General features: G+C 42.6%; 1 protein-coding gene across 4 annotated transcripts in view; it reads left to right on the forward strand.

Moving 5' to 3' along the window:
- ARHGAP6 (Rho GTPase activating protein 6) overlaps nucleotides 1-22,073 on the forward strand; it is a 490,717-nt gene that overhangs the window by 457,791 nt on the left and 10,853 nt on the right. For all 4 annotated transcript variants that reach the window (XM_060086691.1, XM_060086692.1, XM_060086693.1 and 1 more), the window contains 2 exons: nucleotides 1,143-1,322; nucleotides 15,866-15,963. In XM_060086691.1, coding sequence (XP_059942674.1) covers nucleotides 1,143-1,322; nucleotides 15,866-15,963 — 278 coding nt within the window. The remainder of the gene's footprint in view (nucleotides 1-1,142; nucleotides 1,323-15,865; nucleotides 15,964-22,073) is intronic.

Consider the following 22,073-nt stretch of genomic DNA (forward strand, 5'->3'; position numbering starts at 1 on the left):
CCACATGAAATCATTTCACTTGGCAGCAAACCTGAAAACAGCTTCGCCTTCTAAAAATACACCCCATGTGCCATGCTGGGCTTGCAGGCCTGGGTAGCCACCAGCTCAGGTCTCCACGGGACAAGGTCGGGACTCAGGAGGCTTCGTCTCACCTGTGAGTCAGGAATTTTATGCTGTGCATCCAGCTGCCTCTTGAAGGCTGTGCAGATCTTCCCAGGCAAAGGATCCTCACCAAGCAGCCACAGTCCCCATGCTTTTCTGGGCATTCGTAGATTTTCAACTAATTTCAACAAGAGAAATAAAAATTGGTCTAGACCAGTGGCTCTCAACCAGGAGTAGTTTTGCCCCACAGGGGACACGTAGCAATGACTTTCACCTGGCCCTTGCCGGCCTTTCCTGCAGGACCTTCTGCCATGCTGAGTTTCCTGGCGGGCCTTGGCGTATTTTACATGTTTCTGTCTTTGCATATCGTGTTCTCACCACTGTGAAGGTGCCTGCTGCGCCATTTCCTCTGCTTTTCAGCCCAGCAAACTATTCTCCTTCAAGGTTTTGTGCAAATATTGCCACCCACCTCTTTGGAGTGTCCCGGGGGCCTCCAGAGTTGCTAGTTTCATACTTTGTACTCAATGCTTGTAATTGATCATTTTCTTTATCCTCTAGAATGTGAACCCTTTAAAATAAGGGCTGGTTTGTGATCATTGTGGGAAAAACTTTAGAATAATCAGAATCCATGAAAAATGCCTAGTCTATGGTAGGTGCTGAGTGGATGGATTAATAGAGAGATGATGGATAGATGGATGAAGGATAGAGAGAGGGATGGATAAGATGGTCAGTTGGATGGATGGACATCAATATTTTTAAAGAGCAGACAGGATAGAAATTTTATATAGTACCAGTTTCACAAAAGTAACACTTATAACTTTTACTCAGTATGCTATTGAGATGACCCCTGAGCTATGAGCTTCGATTCAAGACATGAAGCAAAAGGAAAATGACGATGCTCTTCGTGGATTCTGACAGAGATGATGTAGTCCTTGCAGAAAAAAAAAGAGAGAAAGTAAAAATATTCTACTGATGATTGAACCACCTGGCATTTTGAAAAGCAAAAATCACAACAGTCCTTGTATTCTCTGCTTCTATAGGTCACTGGGAACAAAATGACGTCTCTAAACTTGGCCACCATATTTGGACCCAACCTGCTGCACAAGCAGAAGTTGTCAGACAAGGAATTCTCGGTCCAGAGTTCAGCCCGGGCTGAAGAGAGCACAGCCATCATTGCCGTGGTGCAGAAAATGATAGAAAATTATGAAGCCCTGTTCATGGTAAGTGGCCCTTCTTTGGCAAGACATCTCAGTCAACTGCCTATTGATTGCCTCTTGGTGGCATAATGAAACTTAGGCACAGCACCTTCTGGTCCATAGTGCTGGTCATTAACTGAATTCATTGGAAGCCAGGCAGTTAATAGAAATTTACATACCTATGATGTCACTGTAAATTTGTGATTCCATGTTTAAACAAACATATCCAAATTGTAAATTTCATTTTGTTGTCCCCTAAACAATGGTCACATTTTGGAATCATTTAATTCTTTATATAGCAGTGTCCTTGCCCCCAAAATTGATAAAACTCTTCTTTTGGGAGCTATACGTGGCCCTCGTGAATTCATGTATTTATAACCATCCTCAGCAATGGCACCTCCTCCAAGGTCAATCTGGACATTTTGCGTCCTGCATGAAGCTTTACCTATCTTTCCTTTGTCCTTCTTGAGTCACTTTGCCATGTCACTTCTCTGTCCCTTGAACCCTATTACTGTTCCTGTTGATGTTTACCTCATTGAACACTGTGTTGAAGTCATTTTTGACTATTTCTCCTCGTAGATCACAAACGCATTTAAAACACAGGCTGTGCCCTTGTTGTCTCCTCTCTGTGTCCTCTGTACACTTTTGGAAGGCTCTCCATCTGACAGGCACTCAGTAAATACTTTTTTGATTTGTATTGAATTACCAGTTCCTGTTTTCCTTCAAAAACCTGCATTGCTTGCTCCAACTTCCCTTGGATCATTAGAACAAATGCCAACTCTCTTCCATGTCTATTCACCACTCGTATTGCATGTCAGAATGTACAGGAACTTTCTCCATGATTCTTCTCCCATTTCTCTTTTGAATTTACAAATGCTCACCATAAATCTTACCTATTCCACTAGAGCCTTTTGGGGCTTCTTCAACCAAGTATGCTAGTTCCCTCTTTTGAATTTCCTTAATATTTTGTCTATATTTATCAAATGCCTTGCATTAGATTTATTTCTGTCCTTGTCTTATATCAGTTATTTTTTTGTGCATTTGAGAGCCAGTACTTTCGAATATTTGCCCTCTCTGTCTCACCTTTGTGATCATGACCAAGTAATTCAATATTCAGTAAGCATCAATTTCAGCGTTTGTGAAATGGGAAAAAATTAAAATATGACCCATTTCCTGGGGTGGTTCCCAGAATCATTTGCTATGCAAAAGCATTCTGCAAACTGCAAAATTCTATGCAAATGTTAATTAATAATTGTATTAGTTGGGCAACACAAGTTGGCTCAAATCGTAGTACTTCAGCACAACAGTCATAAGTACCTTATTCACATAAGGTTTAATCAGATGTTTAGCGGACAGCGTTCCAGGTGGCGATTTAGGGACCCCAGCTCCTTGCATCTTGAGACTCTTCAGTCCCCTAGGACTTTATGGGCCAAACCTAGAAGGGACATCCATCATGCCCCCTCCAGTCCCATTGGACAGAACTCTGCCACAAGCCACATTTAACTGCAAGGGAAGCTGAGAAATGTATTCCTGCTGGATGCCCAGGAGGAAGTGAAAATGGATTTTTCCACAGTGAAAAATTCACGAGGTAGAATGGTGTCTTGCTCCTCTTTGAGTATTTGAGGCACTGCCCATGTGTTGCATGCAGTAAGCTCTCAAAAGAAAGTGGAAATTTTCATGAACTCTATATAAATTTCACCCTTCAGCCACAATCCTCATAATTAATTACATATTTGGATGAATCAGATGTCTGAATTTTTCAACATTTTCATCAAGTTTTAAGTCGTGTATCATCTTGCCAAGTAGTCTTGGCATACTTCATGCTCTCTAGATTTTTTTTAAGACAAAATAATACCTCTTGTCAATCTTAATTCCATTCTCTCAATTCTGTATTCTAAACAAAGTTCTTTATATGAAACCAAACCATCAGGCATTTCTTTTCACGTCAGATACTAACAAATCTCTTCCTGGCCTCATTGAAAGTCCAGTTGCTGCCATTTTCGCTGTGCCATTCCTCTCCTTCCATTTCCTGCTGCCTGGATTATTAAGAACAGTAGAAGAACATCAATACTCCATCTTGTCCAACATTTTCCAAATCTGATCTTAGTTTGCCATTCCCTGTAGAGCCTGATACCGAGATTCTCTTGGGTAATAGCTCATATTTGTGTTCCCCAGTTGTGATCTATACTTCTCAACGAGGCCTTCCCTGGTCGCCTTGTCTAAAATCCAGCCCCCCTACCACACCACCGCCATACACACACATCCTCACTTCCTATTCCCTTTCCCCGCCTTTTCGTCTTAGCACTTACCATTACCAATAAGGGTTTTACTAATTTCTTTTGTTTGTGTTTCCCTATTAGAATGCGAGCTCCCTGACAGGGTGAATTTTTGCTCATTTCCACCTAACTTTCTTTTTTTTTAAAATTAATTAATTAATTAATTTATGGCTGTGTTGGGTCTTTGTTTATGTGCGAGGGCTTTCTCTAGTTGCGGCGAGCGGGGGCCACTCTTCATCGTGGTGCGTGGGCCTCTCACTATCACGGCCTCTGTTGTTGTGGAGCACAGGCTCCAGACGCGCAGGCTCAGTAGTTGTGGCTCCCGGGCCCAGTTGCTCCGCGGCATGTGGGATCCTCCCAGACCAGGGCTCAAACCCGTGTCCCCTGCATTGGCAGGCGGATTCTCAACCACTGCGCCACCAGGGAAGCCCCACCTAACTTTCTTTACTGCATTACCCCTATGCCTGGTACATGGTAGAAACACAAGAAATATTGGTTGAATTAATGAAGGACTCAGTGGTAGCTGTGTGACGTATGACTTCCATATTACTAATCCTTACTCCTTATACTTATCAAAAGGTTTGAGCATGGAGGAATTAAGGATACCTTTCTCAGAGTAAGTTAACCATTAACGTAAGCATTCTTGATCTCCTTAGACAGATTATGAGAATTATGTGTTGAGGAAAGGGACAAGGAAGTAGGAGGAGAGTTAGGACAAAGATCCCAAGCCTGTGTCAATAAAAAGAAAACTGGGGGCCTCCCTGGTGGCGCAAGTGGTTGAGAGTCCGCCTGCCGATGCAGGGGATACGGGTTCGTGCCCCGGTCTGGGAGGATCCCATATGCCGTGGAGCGGCTGGGCACGTGAGCCATGGCCGCTGAGACTGCGCGTCCGGAGCCTGCGCGTCCGGAGCCTGTGCTCCGCAACGGGGGAGGCCACAACAGTGAGAGGCCCGCATACCGCAAAAAAAAAAAAAAAAAAAAAAAAAGAAAACTGGGGCTTCCCTGGTGGTGCAGTGGTTGAGAGTCCGCCTGCCGATACAGGGGACATGGGTTTGTGCCCCGGTCTGGGAAGATCCCACATGCCGCGGAGCGGCTGGGCCCCTGAGCCATGGCTGCTGAGCCTGCGCGTCCGGAGCCTGTGCTCCGCAACGGGAGAGGTCCCAACAGTGAGAGGGCTGCGTACCGCAAAAAAAAAAAAGAAAAAAGAAAACTGGCTCTGGAACCAGAAAACTTTGCTATAGTCCTATCTTTACTATACATTAGCTGTGTGACCTCATCTTCTTAGATTTCCATTTCTTTAGTTATCAAAGGACTAGGTTAGAATGAATGATAACCAAGATCCCTTCTAGTTCTAAAATCTGCATGGTTCTATGCCCTAGACCTAGCTTCACCTCTTTTTTTTTTTTTTTTTTTTTGCGGTATGCGGGCCTCTCACTGCTGTGGCCTCTCCCGTTGCAGAGCACAGGCTCCAGGCGCGCAGGCCCAGCGGCCATGGCCCACGGGCCCAGCCGCTCCGCGACATGTGGGATCCTCCCGGACCGGGGCACGAACCCGTGTCCCCTGCATCGGCAGGCGGACTCTCAACCACTGCGCCACCAGGGAAGCCCCACCTCTTTTTTTTAATCAATCACATCATTTTGTAGATTCTTTTGGCATATTTGGCATTTCAGAATCTAGTTTGTTATACCAAAGCTGGTGGCTGGTTGGCAAAGCAGGTCTGTGTGGATGGACAAAAATTCAGTCATGTAGATAGCTGTTTCATTTTTTTTTTTTTGTATTAAGAAGCTTTCAGAATTAGCACAGTAATTCCCAACAAGGAAGGATGAAGCTAGACAGGACCTGATGGTTAAAGGTGGTTAGCAATTGTGCTGTTTCACAGTCCTTGGAAGGGTTTACAAGCTCAGAGAGGGAGGCATCGCTTCCCATTGGCATCAGAAAGGAAGACTTGTTAGAAAAGGTGGCTGTGAGTTTGTCCTTGAAGGCAGAACGCATCCTAGAAGCAGCGATGCCGTTGAAGAACTGATGGAAGGGATATAAAACCCCACAGAGGCCTGGCAGGGACCCAAAGCTTGTTCTGAGTGTTATAATGTCCTTCATTTCCTCATGTTGGACTGCCTGTCCCAAGTGGCCAGTGTCCGAGTTAATGGGAAAGGACAGAAGAGAACCTGGCTTGGTCCCGTAATACAGAAAAGATAACCAGATTTAGAGGCTGCCACACAGTTCGAGAGTGTGGCTAGGACAGTCTTTTTACCAGTTGTTTGCTTTTCAGGCACTGGGTTAGAAATCCTAGGGCTGGAAAGAGGTCATGATAACAGCCATCATGATCACTCTAGCAAGAGACCAAGGCAGCAGATCATAACCGTGGTTCACCAACTTGAACATGCAACAGTTGCAAGAAAAATTCATCAGTTATTCAGATTCCTGGGCTGCACTCTAGAGGATCAAACTTAGTAGCACTGAGATGGGGCCCAGAATTGTGTACTTTCTAATGAATACCTGCAGGGCATTCTGATAGTTTCCTAACCACATCTTGGGAAACTCCCAAGATGGTGGGAAGACCGTGAGCTTTGGAATCAGCTCCCAGAATTCAAATCTCTGCTCAGCTATGTATTTGCTATGTGATCTTGGCCCTATGCTTACCTTCCCTAAGTCTCCATTTTTTCTGTTGAAAAAAAAATGAGATGAAGCTTTACAGGATTATTTTGAGAATTAGAAATGACATCCTAAGGCACTTAGGACAGGAACTGACATATACTAGGGACTCCAAAAAAAAAAGAGAGAGAGAGAGAGAGAGAGATCACTGCTATTATTATAAGAAATTGATCAGGTGCCTGCCCTATCAAAGCACCTCCAGGTGTCGCCTTCGCAGTAAAACCTACCCTCACCACGCCGTGTAACGCTGCGACCTGCTCCCACACATATATACTCCTAGTCTTTATTCTTCTCTTTCTTTTAGCTCTAGCACTTATCACCTTCAGCTCACTGTATATTTATTTATTATGCTTGTTGAAACCTAATAGAATGCAAACTTTATGAAGGCAGGGATTTTTGTTTGTTTTATTCACTGATATCCACAGCACCTGGAAAGTATTTGGCAGAAAGTGTGCTTTCTGCCAAATGGGTGCTCGGTAAGTATTTGTTACAAAAAACATACTGCGATAATGCATTGCTAGAGAAAAATGCACTTTTGTTGTTTGTTTGTTTTTGGTTTGGTGCCCATACTCCTTAGATTCCCCCAAACTTTAAATCATAACCCTCCATTTCTGATATCAACAACTATCTAAAAATTGGAAAACATAAAATGATGCTCTCCCTGGGAGCACCGGAAATAAAAGAGAAGAATCATGCGTATCTAGAAATGGTCCGTGTTATCACTGTGAGGCAGAAAGCATTCACCGACTCAATCATGAACACATTAATTGTTCTGCAAGTTGTGGCTTCTGTAATTGATGTCGGAAATGCCAGAGAAAATTCATTGTGGCTCTTGGAATTACTAAGAGCTTCAGAGCAGAGTGGAGCAAACAGTCAGCTCAGTCTCAGGGCTGATACTACTAGGGCTTCTTTTTTGGAGAGAGGGAAAGAGGAGAAGGCACCACCCTTGTGGGCTGATGGAAAGTGCCGGGTGCTGTGGAGGCGTGGGAACGGCGGCGTGTTCCCACCCTGCTGATTGGTCAGCCTGAGCTGGGGATCAGCATAGCGCACGTGGGAAATTTCGAATGAGAAGTGCTGGGAGCAAGGGTCAGAGGCTGTGTTGAGGGTTCCAAGTTCAGAAGCCAGGCTTTGCTCTGTGTTCTCTTCTTTCCCGGCACAAATTACATTTTCTTAAAGCTTCTCTCACATGCCAAGTCAAAAGGAGTCAAGCAGTAATCCAGGGCATCAAACAAGAGACCACCCCCATCCAGATAATTATATACGATTTCCATTTCCCTTTTTATATAACCACTGTTTTTAAAATAACCACTGTTTGTGTGCCAGGGGTCGGGTTAGTCATTATGTACATCATCAGCTTATTCTCAATTGCACCACCATTTCACCAGGAGCAAGCCAAGATCGTTCGCCTAAGTGATGCGGCGACTGAGTGAATTATTTCTACAGTGTGATGCCTTCCCTCACAAAAGACGAGGTGCTTTAACGTGACGTCTCAGATATGGAATTCATTTGGCTGGGGGTGGACGGGGGAGAGTATTTTAACCAGTTTGAAAATGGGGCAGAAAGGGGACCTTCAACAGCATTAATCCCTCTGGACTGATCATAACACCGACCCACTTGATGTCCAGGCCAGCAGATGGCTGTGAAAGCCTGCTCACCTTGTCCCTGTCTGTAGTGACAGAATGCGTGCACTGTTGGTGACACACGCAGGTGGAGAGGGGCAGAAGCTCTTCACCTTCCTCGAGTCATCCCCCCTCACAGCTCCATGAGTCCTGGGCTCTTCGACTATATTTGTTCAATAATGTGCCCCAACTGCCAAAAACGCTGCCTGGCATGTGTCAGGCACGTGAGAAAAATTTCTTGAACTTAACACATTCTGGCCCTTTAAGTGCACTGAGACCTCCTTATATAATATTAAGGCATCCTCCACACCAGAGCTACACAGAAGTTCTAGGCTGGGCCTGTCCAAGTTTGAGCTTTTGCTCCCATAAATAGCCAAAGTGATTTCTCTCGGCGTGTTTGTTAGCTTAAAAAAATATATCATCATGACTTCCAATGACATTTACTTCTGCTGGGGACTGTTAGAGTTTTAAATGCAAAGCATCCTTCTTGGCTCCGTGCCAAGTGGTGGACTGGTGTGAAACACCTACACAAGTACAGTACAGTAGGATTGGGTCCTGGGAAGTGCTCTTTCAGATGCCCTTAGTGGTTTGTTATGGTGACTTAGTAAATGGAGAAAACTCAAACCATTTTTCACTCTCTCTGGTTTATGGAATAAAATACATCATAGCCGTTATACCCTAGGCAATCATTCAAGGTTTCATCTTTAATTTGATAGGGTGGATTTTAATTATGACAGCTTTATTCCTTCATATGTGCAGTGTTTACATTTTTTCTCTGAAGCAGGACAGTCCCAAGTTCTTTTGATTTTTGAAATAGCATTATCCTTTGAAGGAATATATGAAAAGCTAAGGAGTTGAGTCTCCAGATAAAAACAACCATAAATGGTACCGTTAGAAATTATCTGAAGTTACTAAATAGTTGCCTAAAACACGGTAGATTTTTTAAACATCTTTATTGGAGTACAGTTGCTTTACAATGGTGTGTTAGTTTATGCTGTATAACAAAGTGAATCAGCTATACGTATACATATATCCCCATTTCTCTTCCCTCTTGTGTCTCCCTCCCACCCTCCCTATCCCACCCCTCTAGGTGGACACAAAGCACCGAGCTGATCTCCCTGTGCCATGAAACACAGTAGAGATTTTGACTTGAAACAATAAATTGTAAGGGAAGAAGCCCTTTGGGATGGGTACTGCTTATAAGTAGAGAGAAGCATCTAGACAAACGCAACATAACCAGTATACACCCTGAAGACCAATAATTCTGGGTTATTTTTTATTATTATTTGTAGCCATTCCAACAACATTTATTCAGCATCCATTGCATAGAAGGCACCACCCTACCCTGTGTTCTGGAAGAGTATAAAATTGAGTGAGTGAGTGAGTGGGTGAAAGGTTGTAGATATGCAGGTAGGAGTTTCAACTGCAAGGTGGAGAACAATCAACTATAGGCAGTGGCAAACATCAGGATTTATTATCTCACATAATAAGAAGTCTGAGGGCACAATTTTAGCGGCTCACTCACACTTATGCTCTCTCTGGTCCGCCATCTTTAGCTGCAAGAGACCACAGTCACTTCCAGCACCTCTTGAAGCCATTATCACATCCAGTCACAAAGAGAGATGTTTTCTCTCCTGCATCTCTTGTCAATATGGAGGAGAACCTTTTCCAGAAGCTTCTATAAGACCCTCCCACTTAGGGTACCTTGGCCAGGATTGGCTCATATGATCTTGGCCTAGCTGTGAAGGAGGCCAGCTGACAGAGAACTGCAACCTTAGGACCCTCTATCAGTTCCAGGTGGTCAAGTCAGATAATCCCTGCCTTCTGATGATGTGACCAGCCCAAAGACTTGAGGTCTGGCACAGGAGAAAAAGCCAAAATGGAGAAGCTACACAGAGTCTGGCTTCAAGACCATTGCAATTGAGGTGCCAAGAGATCATACACTGTAACTCTAGAAATCAAGGGGTGGTCAAGAACGGAGACATATCGAGAGGAAATCCCATAACTTAGTTACCCACCAGAAGTGTTAGGCAAAAGAGAAGAATGATGTTTCTTTGCAAGCTCACAGGATAAAAGGTGGAAATTGATGGCTGTTAGTCAAGAAAGAAATCTCAGAGCAAACATTGACCATCTCCAAGTTATCTGCTTTTATTATTTTCTTTTAAGTGTTTAACTTATTATTTTGTCTATTTCCAATAAAATCTTTTATTCTAAAGTTCTTTGCAACTAGTCAGGTACTTTCAAATTTGTTAGCCCTTTTGATCCCCATAACATCTCCATAAAGGCAAAAGGGACAGATAGGATATGCCCGGATTTTCAGATTCAGGAATAGAATCCTAAAGAAGATGGTCGATGTGTCCAAGTTTATATTAATTATAAGCAGCAGAGCCAAAACGGGACCTCGGGAACTATCGATTCTTGGTCAGATATTCTTTCGACAGCATCCTAATTACTGAAAAGGAATGCATATGTGAATAGTCTGCGTGGATGTTTCTTCTTACTTACTGTAAGCTGCTGTTTCTATTCAGCTCATTCCCCCGACTTTAGTTTCTCTATTAAGTATCTAAATTAATAGAAAATGAATGCTCATCCAATTGAACTGAGCCAGTAGTTTGAAATTTTTATTAAATAATTGGAAGTGAAATGTGCAAATGTGGACCAAGATGACAGGAATTATTGGGAAAACAGCACTGGATGCTGTAGTATGAATATTAAAAGTCAGTTCCAGGCATCGTTTCAAATTCTCTACCTTCATTTTCCCACTGGTTCCAATTTTCTGAACAATTCCTTTATTAAAAAACAAAAACAAATGTGGTTTCATCATATGAATTTTGGAAGCTGCCTTAAATCAAAATGGGCTATAAATAAGCTAATTAAAATAATGGATTATGTACACTGTAGTCAGTCTTGCATAATGCATAGGAAAATATTATCTACTCTTCCTGCAATACATGGATCCACATTTTTAAGCTATATTTTTTCACTTATTTGTAAATAGTGTCTCCAAGCCAAAATGGTATCATGAGTCTTTTGAAAAGAAACTGTTGATAGGTTTATAGCACTGACCCTTTCTATTTGCATTTGTTACCAAGTAAAGGTCACATATGCTACAGAAAATAAGCCTCAGTAATTATAATTGGTTGGGAATAAAGCCTAGCTGAATGAGTAAAAACTCTGAATTGCAGAAATTATGCTATTTCTGCAAAACTTTATGGCGAGTTATTTTCAAATAATGATCCTTCCTGTAACCTATTCTAATAATGTATCTGAGTTGATAATTTATCATTAGACACACCATATACTCTCAGAGAACTAATATTGTGATGTGTGCACCACTCTGAAGGCCATGCACTCCAGTTGTTTATTCTTAGTGGGAATGGATTGGTGCTTGGAGCAAAATTTTTTATTACATGTCTAAACATAGGAAATTTTTTTTACAACTTTATTGGAGTATAATTGCTTCACAATGGTGTGTTAGTTTCTGCTTTATAACAAAGTGAATCAGTTATACATATACATATGTTCCCATATCTCTTCCCTGTTGCGTCTCCCTCCCTCCCACCCTCCCTATCCCACCCCTCCAGGCAGTCACCAAGCACTGATCTGATCTCCCTGTGCTATGCGGCTGCTTCCCACTAGCTATCTACCTTGCGTTTGGTAGTGTATATATGTCCATGCCTCTCTCTCACTTTGTCACAGCTTACCCTTCCCGCTCCCCATATCCTCAAGTCCATTCTCAAGTAGGTCTGTCTCTTTATTCCTGTTTTACCCCTAGGTTCTTCATGACATGTTTTTTTCTTAAATTCCATATATATGTGTTAGCATATGGTATTTGTCTTTCTCTTTCTGACTTACTTCACTCTGTGTGACAGACTCTAAGTCTATCCACCTCATTACAAATAGTTCAATTTCGTTTCTTTTTATGGCTGAGTAATATTCCATTGTATATATGTGCCACATCTTCTTTATCCATTCATCAGATGATGGACACTTAGGTTGTTTCCATCTCTGGGCTATTGTAAATAGAGCTGCAGTGAACATTTTGGTACATGACTCTTTTTGAATTATGGTTTTCTCAGGGTATGTGCCCAGTAGTGGGATTGCTGGGTCATATGGTAGTTCTGTTTGTAGTTTTCTAAGGAACCTCCATACTGTTCTCCATAGTGGCTGTACCAATTCACATTCCCACCAGCAGTGCAAGAGTGTTCCCTTTTCTCCACACCCTCTCCAGCATTTATTGTTTCTAGATTTTTTGATGATGGCCGTTCTGACTGGTGTGAGATAATATCTCATTGTAGTTTTGACTTGCATTTCTCTAGTGATTAATGATGTTGAGCATTCTTTCATGTGTTTGTTGGCAATCTGTATACCTCCTTTGGAGAAATGTCTATTTAGGTCTTCTGCCCATTTTTGGATTGGGTTGTTTGTTGTTTTGTTATTGAGCTGCATGAGCTGCTTATAAATTTTGGAGATTAATCCTTTGTCAGTTGCTTCATTTAAGCATAGGAAATTTTAAACCAACTGGACAAAAATAGAAATAGTCTTCCTAATTTGCTCATGGAAGATTCTTTTTAAAAAATTCAATATATACATTTTTGGCCTATATTATTTTTTGCTTCGCTGTTCTTTTTTTTTTAATGAGTTCTCTCTCTCTCTTCTCATTTGCACCCTTTGAATATTACTTTTGGAAAAACTGATGTAATCAAGTATATCTGTTGGGTCATGTTGTTTGTCAAAATTATCAGTCTTTTTATTTATTTAATGTATTCAATATAGTAAGAGAGCAATCTCTCAGCCTGGACCTAAAAGTCCTGCCCCTTCTCTTCTCCTTCCATTCTCATTCCCAGGCCATTGCATTTGGTCACAGAGCTTTAAATACCATCTCTATGTGTCCCCCAGATCTCTGTGTTCAGCCCAGGACTCCCCTTTAACCCCAGATCCTTATTCCCGATCACCTACTTGATCTTTCCTTCATTTGGATGTCTCACAGGCCTCTCCGTCTTATACCAAAGCCACAGCCCTAATCTTGACCCCCAGCCTCCTCCTCGCCCTGCAGCTTCTCTACATCAGTTAACAGCACCCCCATCCTTCCCGGTGCCTAGGCCCCAAACATTGAAGTCATCCTCTCTTCTTCTTCCTCCCCCACTCCCTCTCCCTCTTCCTTCTCTCTCTCTCCATCCAGTCAATTAGCTAATGTTATCGTCTCTACCTTCACTGTCTCCAGGATCCAGATATTTCTCATCCGCTCACCATGCTGGTTCGGCCCTGCATCATCTCTCTTCTGGATGTATCGACAGCCCCCATCTGCACTCCTGGCTTTACCCCTTGCTTCCCTACAATCTCCTAGTGACTCAGCAGCCAGAGTGATGACAAGTCATGTTAGTCCTCTGCTCAAAACTTCCAGTGGCTCCCCACCCACTTAGATTGACAGCAGAAGTCATTATCATGGAGTAAGACTCCACAACATCTGGCCTTGGTTACCTGACCTACTTCCTACCACTTGCCTTCTTCCTCTCACTCTGTTCCAACCTCACTGGCCTCCAAACTGCTCCTGATTCAACATCTTGCTAATTCTTTCTTCCTTCTGCTTGGAATGATTTTCTCCAGTTCCTTCATCTGCTAAATTGTCAGTTTCTCTGACAATCCTATTTAAATTGCACCCCCGGCCCAGGATTCTTCATTGCCCTTCTTTGCTTTATATATCTCCATGTGATCCATGCTATGTTTTCTGTTTATTTGTTTCATGCCAGTCTTCCCATATTCACTGTCAGCTTCAAGGAGACATGGATTCTTGTCTGCTTGGTTTGCCGCTGAATCCCAGCATCCAGTGCCTGGCGCTCAGTAAGCACTCACCAAATATTTATGTAACGAATTAAAGGAATGAGGTGGGGAAAGGTCAGAGTGAGAAGCACAGTGGTACTGAGGTTGTGGGTGTGTGAGGATGACTGCTGGGGGAGAAGATGAGAAATACAGATTGAGGCAAGCAAGCAAGTAAGTGGCTTTGATCAAAAGGGGTTTTGATCAAGTGTCTTGATCAGAGCATTCTGACAACCACATAGAGGAGAAATTTGATGTACAAGTTGAAGGAAATAGTACACAAGTTAGCAAGCTGTTGTATCAAAGCCTCATCAAGGATATATCTTTCTTTTCAACTAAAAGCTCAAACTAGCTTAAGGAATTTGGGGGCTCACACAGCTGAACAATCCAGAGCAAATGTGGCTTCAGGCATAGCTTTACCCAGCACTCAAGTGATGTCAAGAGAGCCCTTTACTTTCTCTCCATTTCTTGGAATTGTTTCTTCAATTGTCAGCACAATCCTCAGGCCCTGTATCCTGTCCCTCTGAAGTCTCTGGGAAATTCTCACAGCTTTTCATTGCTTCTAATGAAGTCACATGCTCATTGCTCAGGCAGCCATGGTAGTCTGGGAGTGGAATGATCATTTTCTTAGGCTAGGTTACACCTCACCCTCCAGCTGGATGTTGGAGAGCAATTAGTTCTCCATAGGGAACTTGGGGTATGACTGTTATAAGAAGAGGGAAATGAAGGCTGGTAATGGCCAACAGACGACCACTTCAAAGGGGTAATGAAGGCTCAAACCTGGATGATTGCAGTTGGAATGGGAAAGAGAGGGAAGAAGTAACAGGCATCATGGAGATGAAATCAAGTGGATCTCCCAGCTCTGAACATGGAGGGGAAAGGACACACAGAAGCTTGAATCCAACCCAGATTTTGAGCTTGTTTGACTAGGCTTTGGCAATGTCATTAATGACGATTCAGAATGAAGTAGGAAGAATAGATTTATGAAAGGAGGAAAGCATTTTGTTGCTTTTTCATCCCTGTTTTTGTTAATAAAATTGTTTCCAGCTTCTTAGAGCTCAAGAAGAATTGAGTTCTGCCAGAGGCAGAAGGCAATTCTTCCACCAACACTTGTTCTCAGAAGATGTGTCCCCACGGTATTTAAGAGTCTTGTTTCCGAGCCCACATGTGAGAGAATCAGACTGAAAATGTATTTTCCCTCAACAGTTTGAATTTCCTTTGGTTGAGCTACCAGCATCTACAGAGTAGGAAACCACTGGAGCCAAGTTCAATCTTTTCTCCTAGAGAAAACTTCTACATGAGTGATTTAGGATTGTAAGGTCATCTTCTAATGCACTGAGGATTAGGCTTAGAGAAACACATGAAGCTCATCTGTAACACTCATGTGATGCCTCATCAAATGATGAAGCTAGAAACTTTTAATTGATGATAGACCAGGAGGCAAGAAAGGAGTGAAGGCAGGCACTGAATGACAAAGTGGCATGTGCAGATGAACTAGTCAACATTTTTTTTGAGTGTTTTCTATTTGCCAGGTGCTTTTCTAAGTTTTCAACATGTAGTAAGTCCTTTACTCACCACATCAGCCCTTTGTGGTGAGTACTCTTATTATCTCTAGTTTACAGATGAGGGCACTGAGACCTGGAAAGGTCATATGCCTTGCCAGAGTTCCCACACCCAGCGAGTGGAACTGGGACTCAAATGCAAGCAGTCTCCGGCTCCAGGGCCTGTCCTCAATAAACTGATCCTGTGTTCCAGAACTGCCCGAGATGGTCCTAACTTACGCCTGTTGTCTTGGCATAGTGCTAAATATGAACTCTAGAAAGTGTCCCCATTTGGACAATAAATTACAAACACCATTCCGCTTAACCGTGATATTTTGCTTATTCAAAGCCAAGAAAATCGAGTCTGAGCAACAGAGGTACCCAAATGGTTAGGCTGTATCTCCAGTCGCAAGTGGGGTGACAATTCACCCCACTTGAATTGAATTGACTAGTGACTATGACTATTTGGTAATCAGCCAGTTTGTCCTAAGAATGAAACTGGCTGTATGGGTTGGTGTAGGTTTGGTTTTAACCAACAGATCACTCTGTTTTCTTACAACTTTGAAGGCACCCTTTTATACACTATTGTCAAGTTGCCAATGACCGTAGTTCGCCTCTTGCTGGAGTGGTTTTATTTATGCCTCAACATTTGGCCCCTGCAGGTTCCCCCGGATCTCCAGAATGAAGTGCTGATGAGCCTGTTAGAGACCGATCCCGATGTGGTGGACTATTTACTCAGAAGAAAGGCCTCCCAATCTTCGTGAGTATGCCAGTTTTTCCATCTTCTAAAGCCGCCTTGGGGATTTCTATTTTCATTTCCAAAGAATTAGAAAAGTTTACATAACTCCACGCAGGGTGACTTGAGTGGAATTTTGGTGACTTACTGGCAAATCTGATCAATCCACGTAAACAGAAAATGCTTGTCTTACCAATCCACTTATCAAATTAGAAACTGCTTTATGGGATTTTTCTGTTTCATTTTTCTTTTTCTAGCCCCTTGAGGTCCTTTTGACTGTGTTTACTGGGAAAAAAAAAACCTACTAAATCACACTGGCAGGAAGCTCAGGAACTGACAGTGATGTGCATCAGTGATTCCACTTCTAGAATCCGAAAAACTGTGCTTAGGGGCCCCTAAGGCTGCGCCTGGATGCATCTTACGTGTGTAACTTACCAACGGGACAGATGCATTAGCAAACCACAAGACAGGCCTCAGCCAAGGCCTAGGTACCCATGAAATTAGAGATGCTCACCCTCTTAACTCTCCCGCTTTTTATAGCTAGCATCCTCTTGAGAAAAATGCACGCCGGTCTACACAAGCACCCGTGTTTGCAATGAGGAAAATAAGAAGCCTTGCTGTAGGCTACGGTTAGCCACCATTTTTCCCCCAAAGGAGAAGCACTGAATTTTCCCATTAGTCAGATTTTATGATTTATCTTAACCATTCGCTATAGAGGCAGAGTGTATGGGGGTGAACTTTAACAAAGCTAGTTAAGGGGGTAATACTGCGTCATGAACCAGGAGTGATGTTGCCACCATGACACCAAACCTTAAATTTGTGACAGGAAACGTTGTTTCCTTCGTGAAAGTATCATCTTATGCTGTGCTTGTTAATCTACTGAATTTCAACAGTTCTAAGACACATTTTCCCCCATGTTTTATCATCTCTGAAACTGAGGTTAATCTTATAATCAACGACATGTCTTAAATTAATTCATAGCATTTTTCCCCTCCTAGTCATACATAAAATACTGTAATGGTATGTCTTATTCAATGGTATCTCAGAAACGTGGACACGTGTTAAACTGTTCTTTTGTACTGATGTCGAACCTGATGTACTAATTTTCATTTAAAACTATTTCAGGTATGTAAAAATTACATTCTTTAGAGAAATTTGGTGGAAGGCAGTTGCACATTGTTTTGTTCCATGTTCTGTAGAACAGGGAAGAATTTTTAAGTGGATCGTCCTTTCAAGAGCACTTTAAAAAATCCATTTCTGTGCCAATCATTATCAAGATAAATTCTGCTTCAAGTAAGACATTCTGCCAGGATTCAAACCCTGAGAGCCACGAGGGAATAAAAATGTATTCAGATTGTATACATGGGCTGGTATTTCATGGTCTTGCTTTTCATATCAGAGAATTGGGCTCACTTAAAATGTTCCTAGATTCCTAACTATCATCAAGGTGGAGATTCTAATTTAAACAAACAAAGGGCTTTTCTTCATAGGAGATCTTGTGTTACCAGAATTTAAAGGAACTCACTTATTTCCCTCCCCTGTGCAAGAAAACAGACATGGCAGCCTTTCTCTTTGTGAATCCCGCATTAAGCTGCCTTTAAAACACTTCTCTGTGGGAAAGGTAGAAAACACACACCTAAAAAACCCACTGATTTTTGACTTATCGAATTTCTGCTTTTATATGACATTTTAAAATATGTGAATATTATACTTTGAAGAATAGATGTTAGAAGTTATTTTTATGTGGTTTTCAATACGCTCTTTGCATGTAAATGCCAAGAAGTGAGCCTTTCTTTCTCTACTCTTAGGAAAAGGAGGAAGCGTACATATTAAAGCCCATCCCAAACTGTACAATGGTGCAGCCTCTCCTGTTCCCTGTCCCTATAGGAATAAGAATCGTAAGGCCTAGACCCTACACCAAGATCTTAGGTGAGTGTCAGGGCTTCAAGAAAAGGAAGGTAAGCTCACAGGAGCACTGAAGATGTCAGAGACTAGCATTATCGAACAGAAAACATTTGGAGAAGACTTTCGCAGTGAGGAGGAGAAGGGATTGATTGGTTTTTTTCCTCTAGGTACACGTCAGGTAGCAGCCCAGAAGGTTGATGATGCTACCATGAAGTGAAAATACATACATTAGTAAATAAATATTTATTTTTAATGGCCTCTTGAGGCTTGAAAAGTCCTAACCCTCGCGCTGTAGGTAGTCTCTTCGTGCTCTAAAGGCGTGCTTCTCAAACTTCACTATGCATCCAGATTACCAGTAGATCTTGTTAAAATGTTCTTTCTGAATCAGTAGGTCTAGGGGAGGGAGTCTGAGAAACTGCATTTCTAACAAGCCCCCAGATGATGCTGTGATGCTGCTGGGCCACGATGCAAACTTTGAGTAGCAAAAGCTTAAAATCTCAAGGCATATTCTTTTCTTTTTTCAATATTTATTTTATTGAAGTATAGTTGATTTACAATGTTTTGTTAATTTCTGCTACACAGCAATGACTCATTTATACATATATATATGTACATTCATTTTTGATATTCTTTCCCATTATGGTTTATCACAGGATACTGAATGTAGTTCCCTGTGCTCTACAGTAGGACTTTGTTGTTTATCCGTTCTCTGTATAAATGCTTACATCTTTAAGAACTTGCAGACTTGTTGAAGGAGGCCTACAAGGGTGAAGATGATATGTGCTGAGCCCCTGGTTCTCAGCCTTGCCTCCCATTCGAATCACTTGGGGAGATTGAAGAACAGCTCCGTCTGGGCACCCCCTCTAGAGATTTGGATTCATTTATTCCGGGGTGCAGTCTGGACACTGGGATTTTTTAAAGCTCCCCTGTGTTTCTCACAAGCAGCCAGGCTAAGAACTGCCAGCTGAGAGCTGCCCCGTTAGATACTACATATTTACTGTCATCCGGGGACTTGAGGTAGGTGATTTGTTACACTCCAAAGGGGTCTTTGTGTTGACAAAGAAGGGAACCAGCGCTCCAGACCATAGATCCACGTGGAGTTTCGATATCTTCTGAGAAGAGCAAGGATTTGCAGGGAACTTTGTAGGCTGGAGAGGTTGTCAATAGGCCTGGATGTTTGGGGAGCTTGAATCAGGGCCTGGTCATAAAAGTAAATATGTCAGCTGGCTGGGGACACGATAAAGAGGCCGGCCAGCACAGAGGGCAGAAGCCCTTAAATAGCAAGCTTAGCAGCGGTGCTTAAATCAAGAAGCAGCGGCAAAGAATTACAGTGATGATAGATCATGGTAGTGACAGAATACAGTGGTGACAAGTTACAGTATCCCCAATGCCAGACAGTGCTGGCCACACTGACATGTCAATTATCCATCAATAGCACCACCCTTCTGTGATATAACGTGCTGGCTATGAGCTTTGGATTCAGAGCCAGATTGCCTGAGTCCAAATTCCAGTTCCACTGCTATTAGCTGTGTGGTCTGGGGTAAATAAATTCATCTCTCTCTGTCTCAGTTTCCTCATCTGTAAGCTAGGGATAAAAAGTCACACTAACTTTATGGAGTTGTTCTGCTATTAGAACAGAATCTGGTTTTTAGATGAATGCTTAGTACTTGTTAGTGATTATTACCACATTACTTAGAATTTCACCATTCTGTTCATTTACAGCTACTTACCAAAAACTTACCAAAAACTTGGGTGTCACTAGATTCTACCTTGCTGTCCATGAGCTAGCAACCTATGAAGGCAATATGGCGTGAGAGAACCCATCCACGTTAAGTTGTGGCACTGTCTTGAAAGGCAAAGCTCACCTGATCTAATTGGCATCAGGATGATGGCGTAGTTCTGGAACAGACAGAGGGGTGAGGGTGAAATGCACTGAAGTTGGGAACGTGACCTGCTCGCACCAGGCCAGGTAGATTTCTGAAGGGACTGGAAGCGATTGCATTTGCAGGTCATGAGGTCGAGAACCTGGATAAGCTGTGGCGCAATGGGAATGGACAGAATTCTTGTTCCGAAGAGCTTATTTAGTGAAAACTCAGCTACGAGGGCTATGAAAGGTAAGAATGGAAAGGATTCGCAGGAAGACCACAGAGTGGGAAGCAACAGTAGCTTCTAAAATGAAGATCATAAGTGCAGTGATATGCACAAGCTGCCTCATTATTTTCTTCCGACCCTTTGATTTTTTTCCTGAAGCTTCTGTTCTTTGCCATCAGTTCACATACCTAAATAAGGTTTTAGATTCCTGTGCCCCACGTGGAAACTGCACAAGATTTTATCTGGAGTGGACAAGTAAGTTTTCAAAAGAGTGTCAAACCAAGAATGAGAACATATTCCTCAAAATTTCTGTTTTGAAAGATGAAACGTTTAGTGATATTTGGGGATTTAATGTTTTGATTTGAATCTTTTCCCTTCTTTATGTGCGACAAGAGAATTGGGGGAGTGAGAGGAGGATTCGTTATTTCTTCTTGTGCTTGTCTACTTACATTTTTGGCCTCAACTAAAATGGAATGCCAAGAGGAGATTAGAAGAGATTTATATTACTAACAATGAAAGACTTCCAGTTTTTTAATTGCTTGTCTGGTATATTTATTAGAATTATGTGCTCTTTTCTTCAAAGATACTTAAAATAGACCCTCCCCCTTGATTTAGGGATGTAAAGTACTAGGGGATGAGAATGGAGTCAAAGAGGGCAAAGTACGTTAAACGCAGGCATTTTTTTTTATTAGTTTCTGCTTTATAACAAAGTGAATCAGTCATACATATACATCTGTTCCCACATCCCTTCCCTCATGCATCTCCCTCCCTCCCACCCTCCCCATCCCACCCCTCCAGGCGGTCACAAAGCACCGAGCTGATCTCCCTGTGCTCTGCGGCTGCTTCCCACTATCTATCTCCCTTACGTTTGGTAGTGTATTGTCCATGCCTCTCTTTCGCTTTGTCACAGCTTACCCTTCCCCCTCCCCATATCCTCAAGTCCATTCTCAAGTAGGTCTGTGTCTTTATTCCCGTTTTACCCCTAGGTTCTCCTTTTGCAACAGAACAGAAGTGCAGTGTCACGGCAGGGCAGGGGCTAGGCTGAGGGGAGTGAGGTGCAGATTTTAAGGGTGTGTTAAAACGGTCATCAAAATGAACAATATTGAAGTGTAGTATTTTTTAAAAATCAAAGTTAACACCAAAAATCTCTGATGAGCAGAATATCAAAAAATTTTAAAAGACCTGGGCGAATTCTAATGTCCAGGGTGCTGGCTTTATCTCCTGGTGGGAGTTTGGATCCGTGTCAGCTTCTCTGTGGAGCAGGGTGCATTTGTCCCTAGGATTCTGCATAAGGGATGCTTTGCAGAATTGAGCATGATGAATGTGAAAACCTTCCATAAGTCCAGAGCTACTGTGGCAGTGGATTCCTTTCCTGGTACCGTTAACGGTGTCCGAGATGGTTATGTGCTTTGAGTTCCAACAGACTGAGGCTTATCCGTTCATGGCAAAGCCAAGCACGAAGCCAATGCAAGTTCAAAATCCCCAAAGGTGTTTCTCACTGGGGTTGCTCAGTGACGGGCTGGGCTGGCCGCTTCCGGTGATTGAACCGGAGTTTTCCGTTTATCCACAGAACAAGTTCTGTGCTTCCGGCTGCAGTACAGGCCTGCCCACAGTACCCTGCCAGCGTGTTTACACCCTGACCTGAAGGGACCAGCTAAGGGTGAGAAAGTGATTCGCTCTCCACGTCCATCTCATGCTTGTTTGGTTGGCTGAGACTGGCCATGCATGCTGTGGATGGTCCCGGGGCTTTCAGGTCTCATGGGAAAGCTCTCCATTCATGGAAGCAAACCCATGTCAACTGGCAGTGTATCCGCTCAAACCCATGAAATTCCAAGACATAGAGCGAGGGAACATTTTGTGCTTCTAAACGACTTCTCATCTAGTGAATCACGGGCTAGCATAAATAGTTTAGATAAATGCATGAATATTTTATTGCCTTTACTTGGAGCGTTGAACTTCAAATTGTCTTCCTAGAGTAGAATCATTTTAGAGGCAAATCTTAGAGAAGACGTTGGTGGCTCCTGTCTCATTTTCCAGAGGGAGGGTCCTGGATTTGTTTCCAATTGATTTAATGATAAAGCGATGGAATGACACTCAAATTTTTTAGAACTCTGAACTGCCAGTGTTATAGTGAGAGT

The sequence above is a fragment of the Mesoplodon densirostris genome, chromosome X, assembly GCF_025265405.1.
Source record: "Mesoplodon densirostris isolate mMesDen1 chromosome X, mMesDen1 primary haplotype, whole genome shotgun sequence".
Classification (NCBI taxonomy): Eukaryota; Metazoa; Chordata; class Mammalia; order Artiodactyla; family Ziphiidae; genus Mesoplodon; species Mesoplodon densirostris.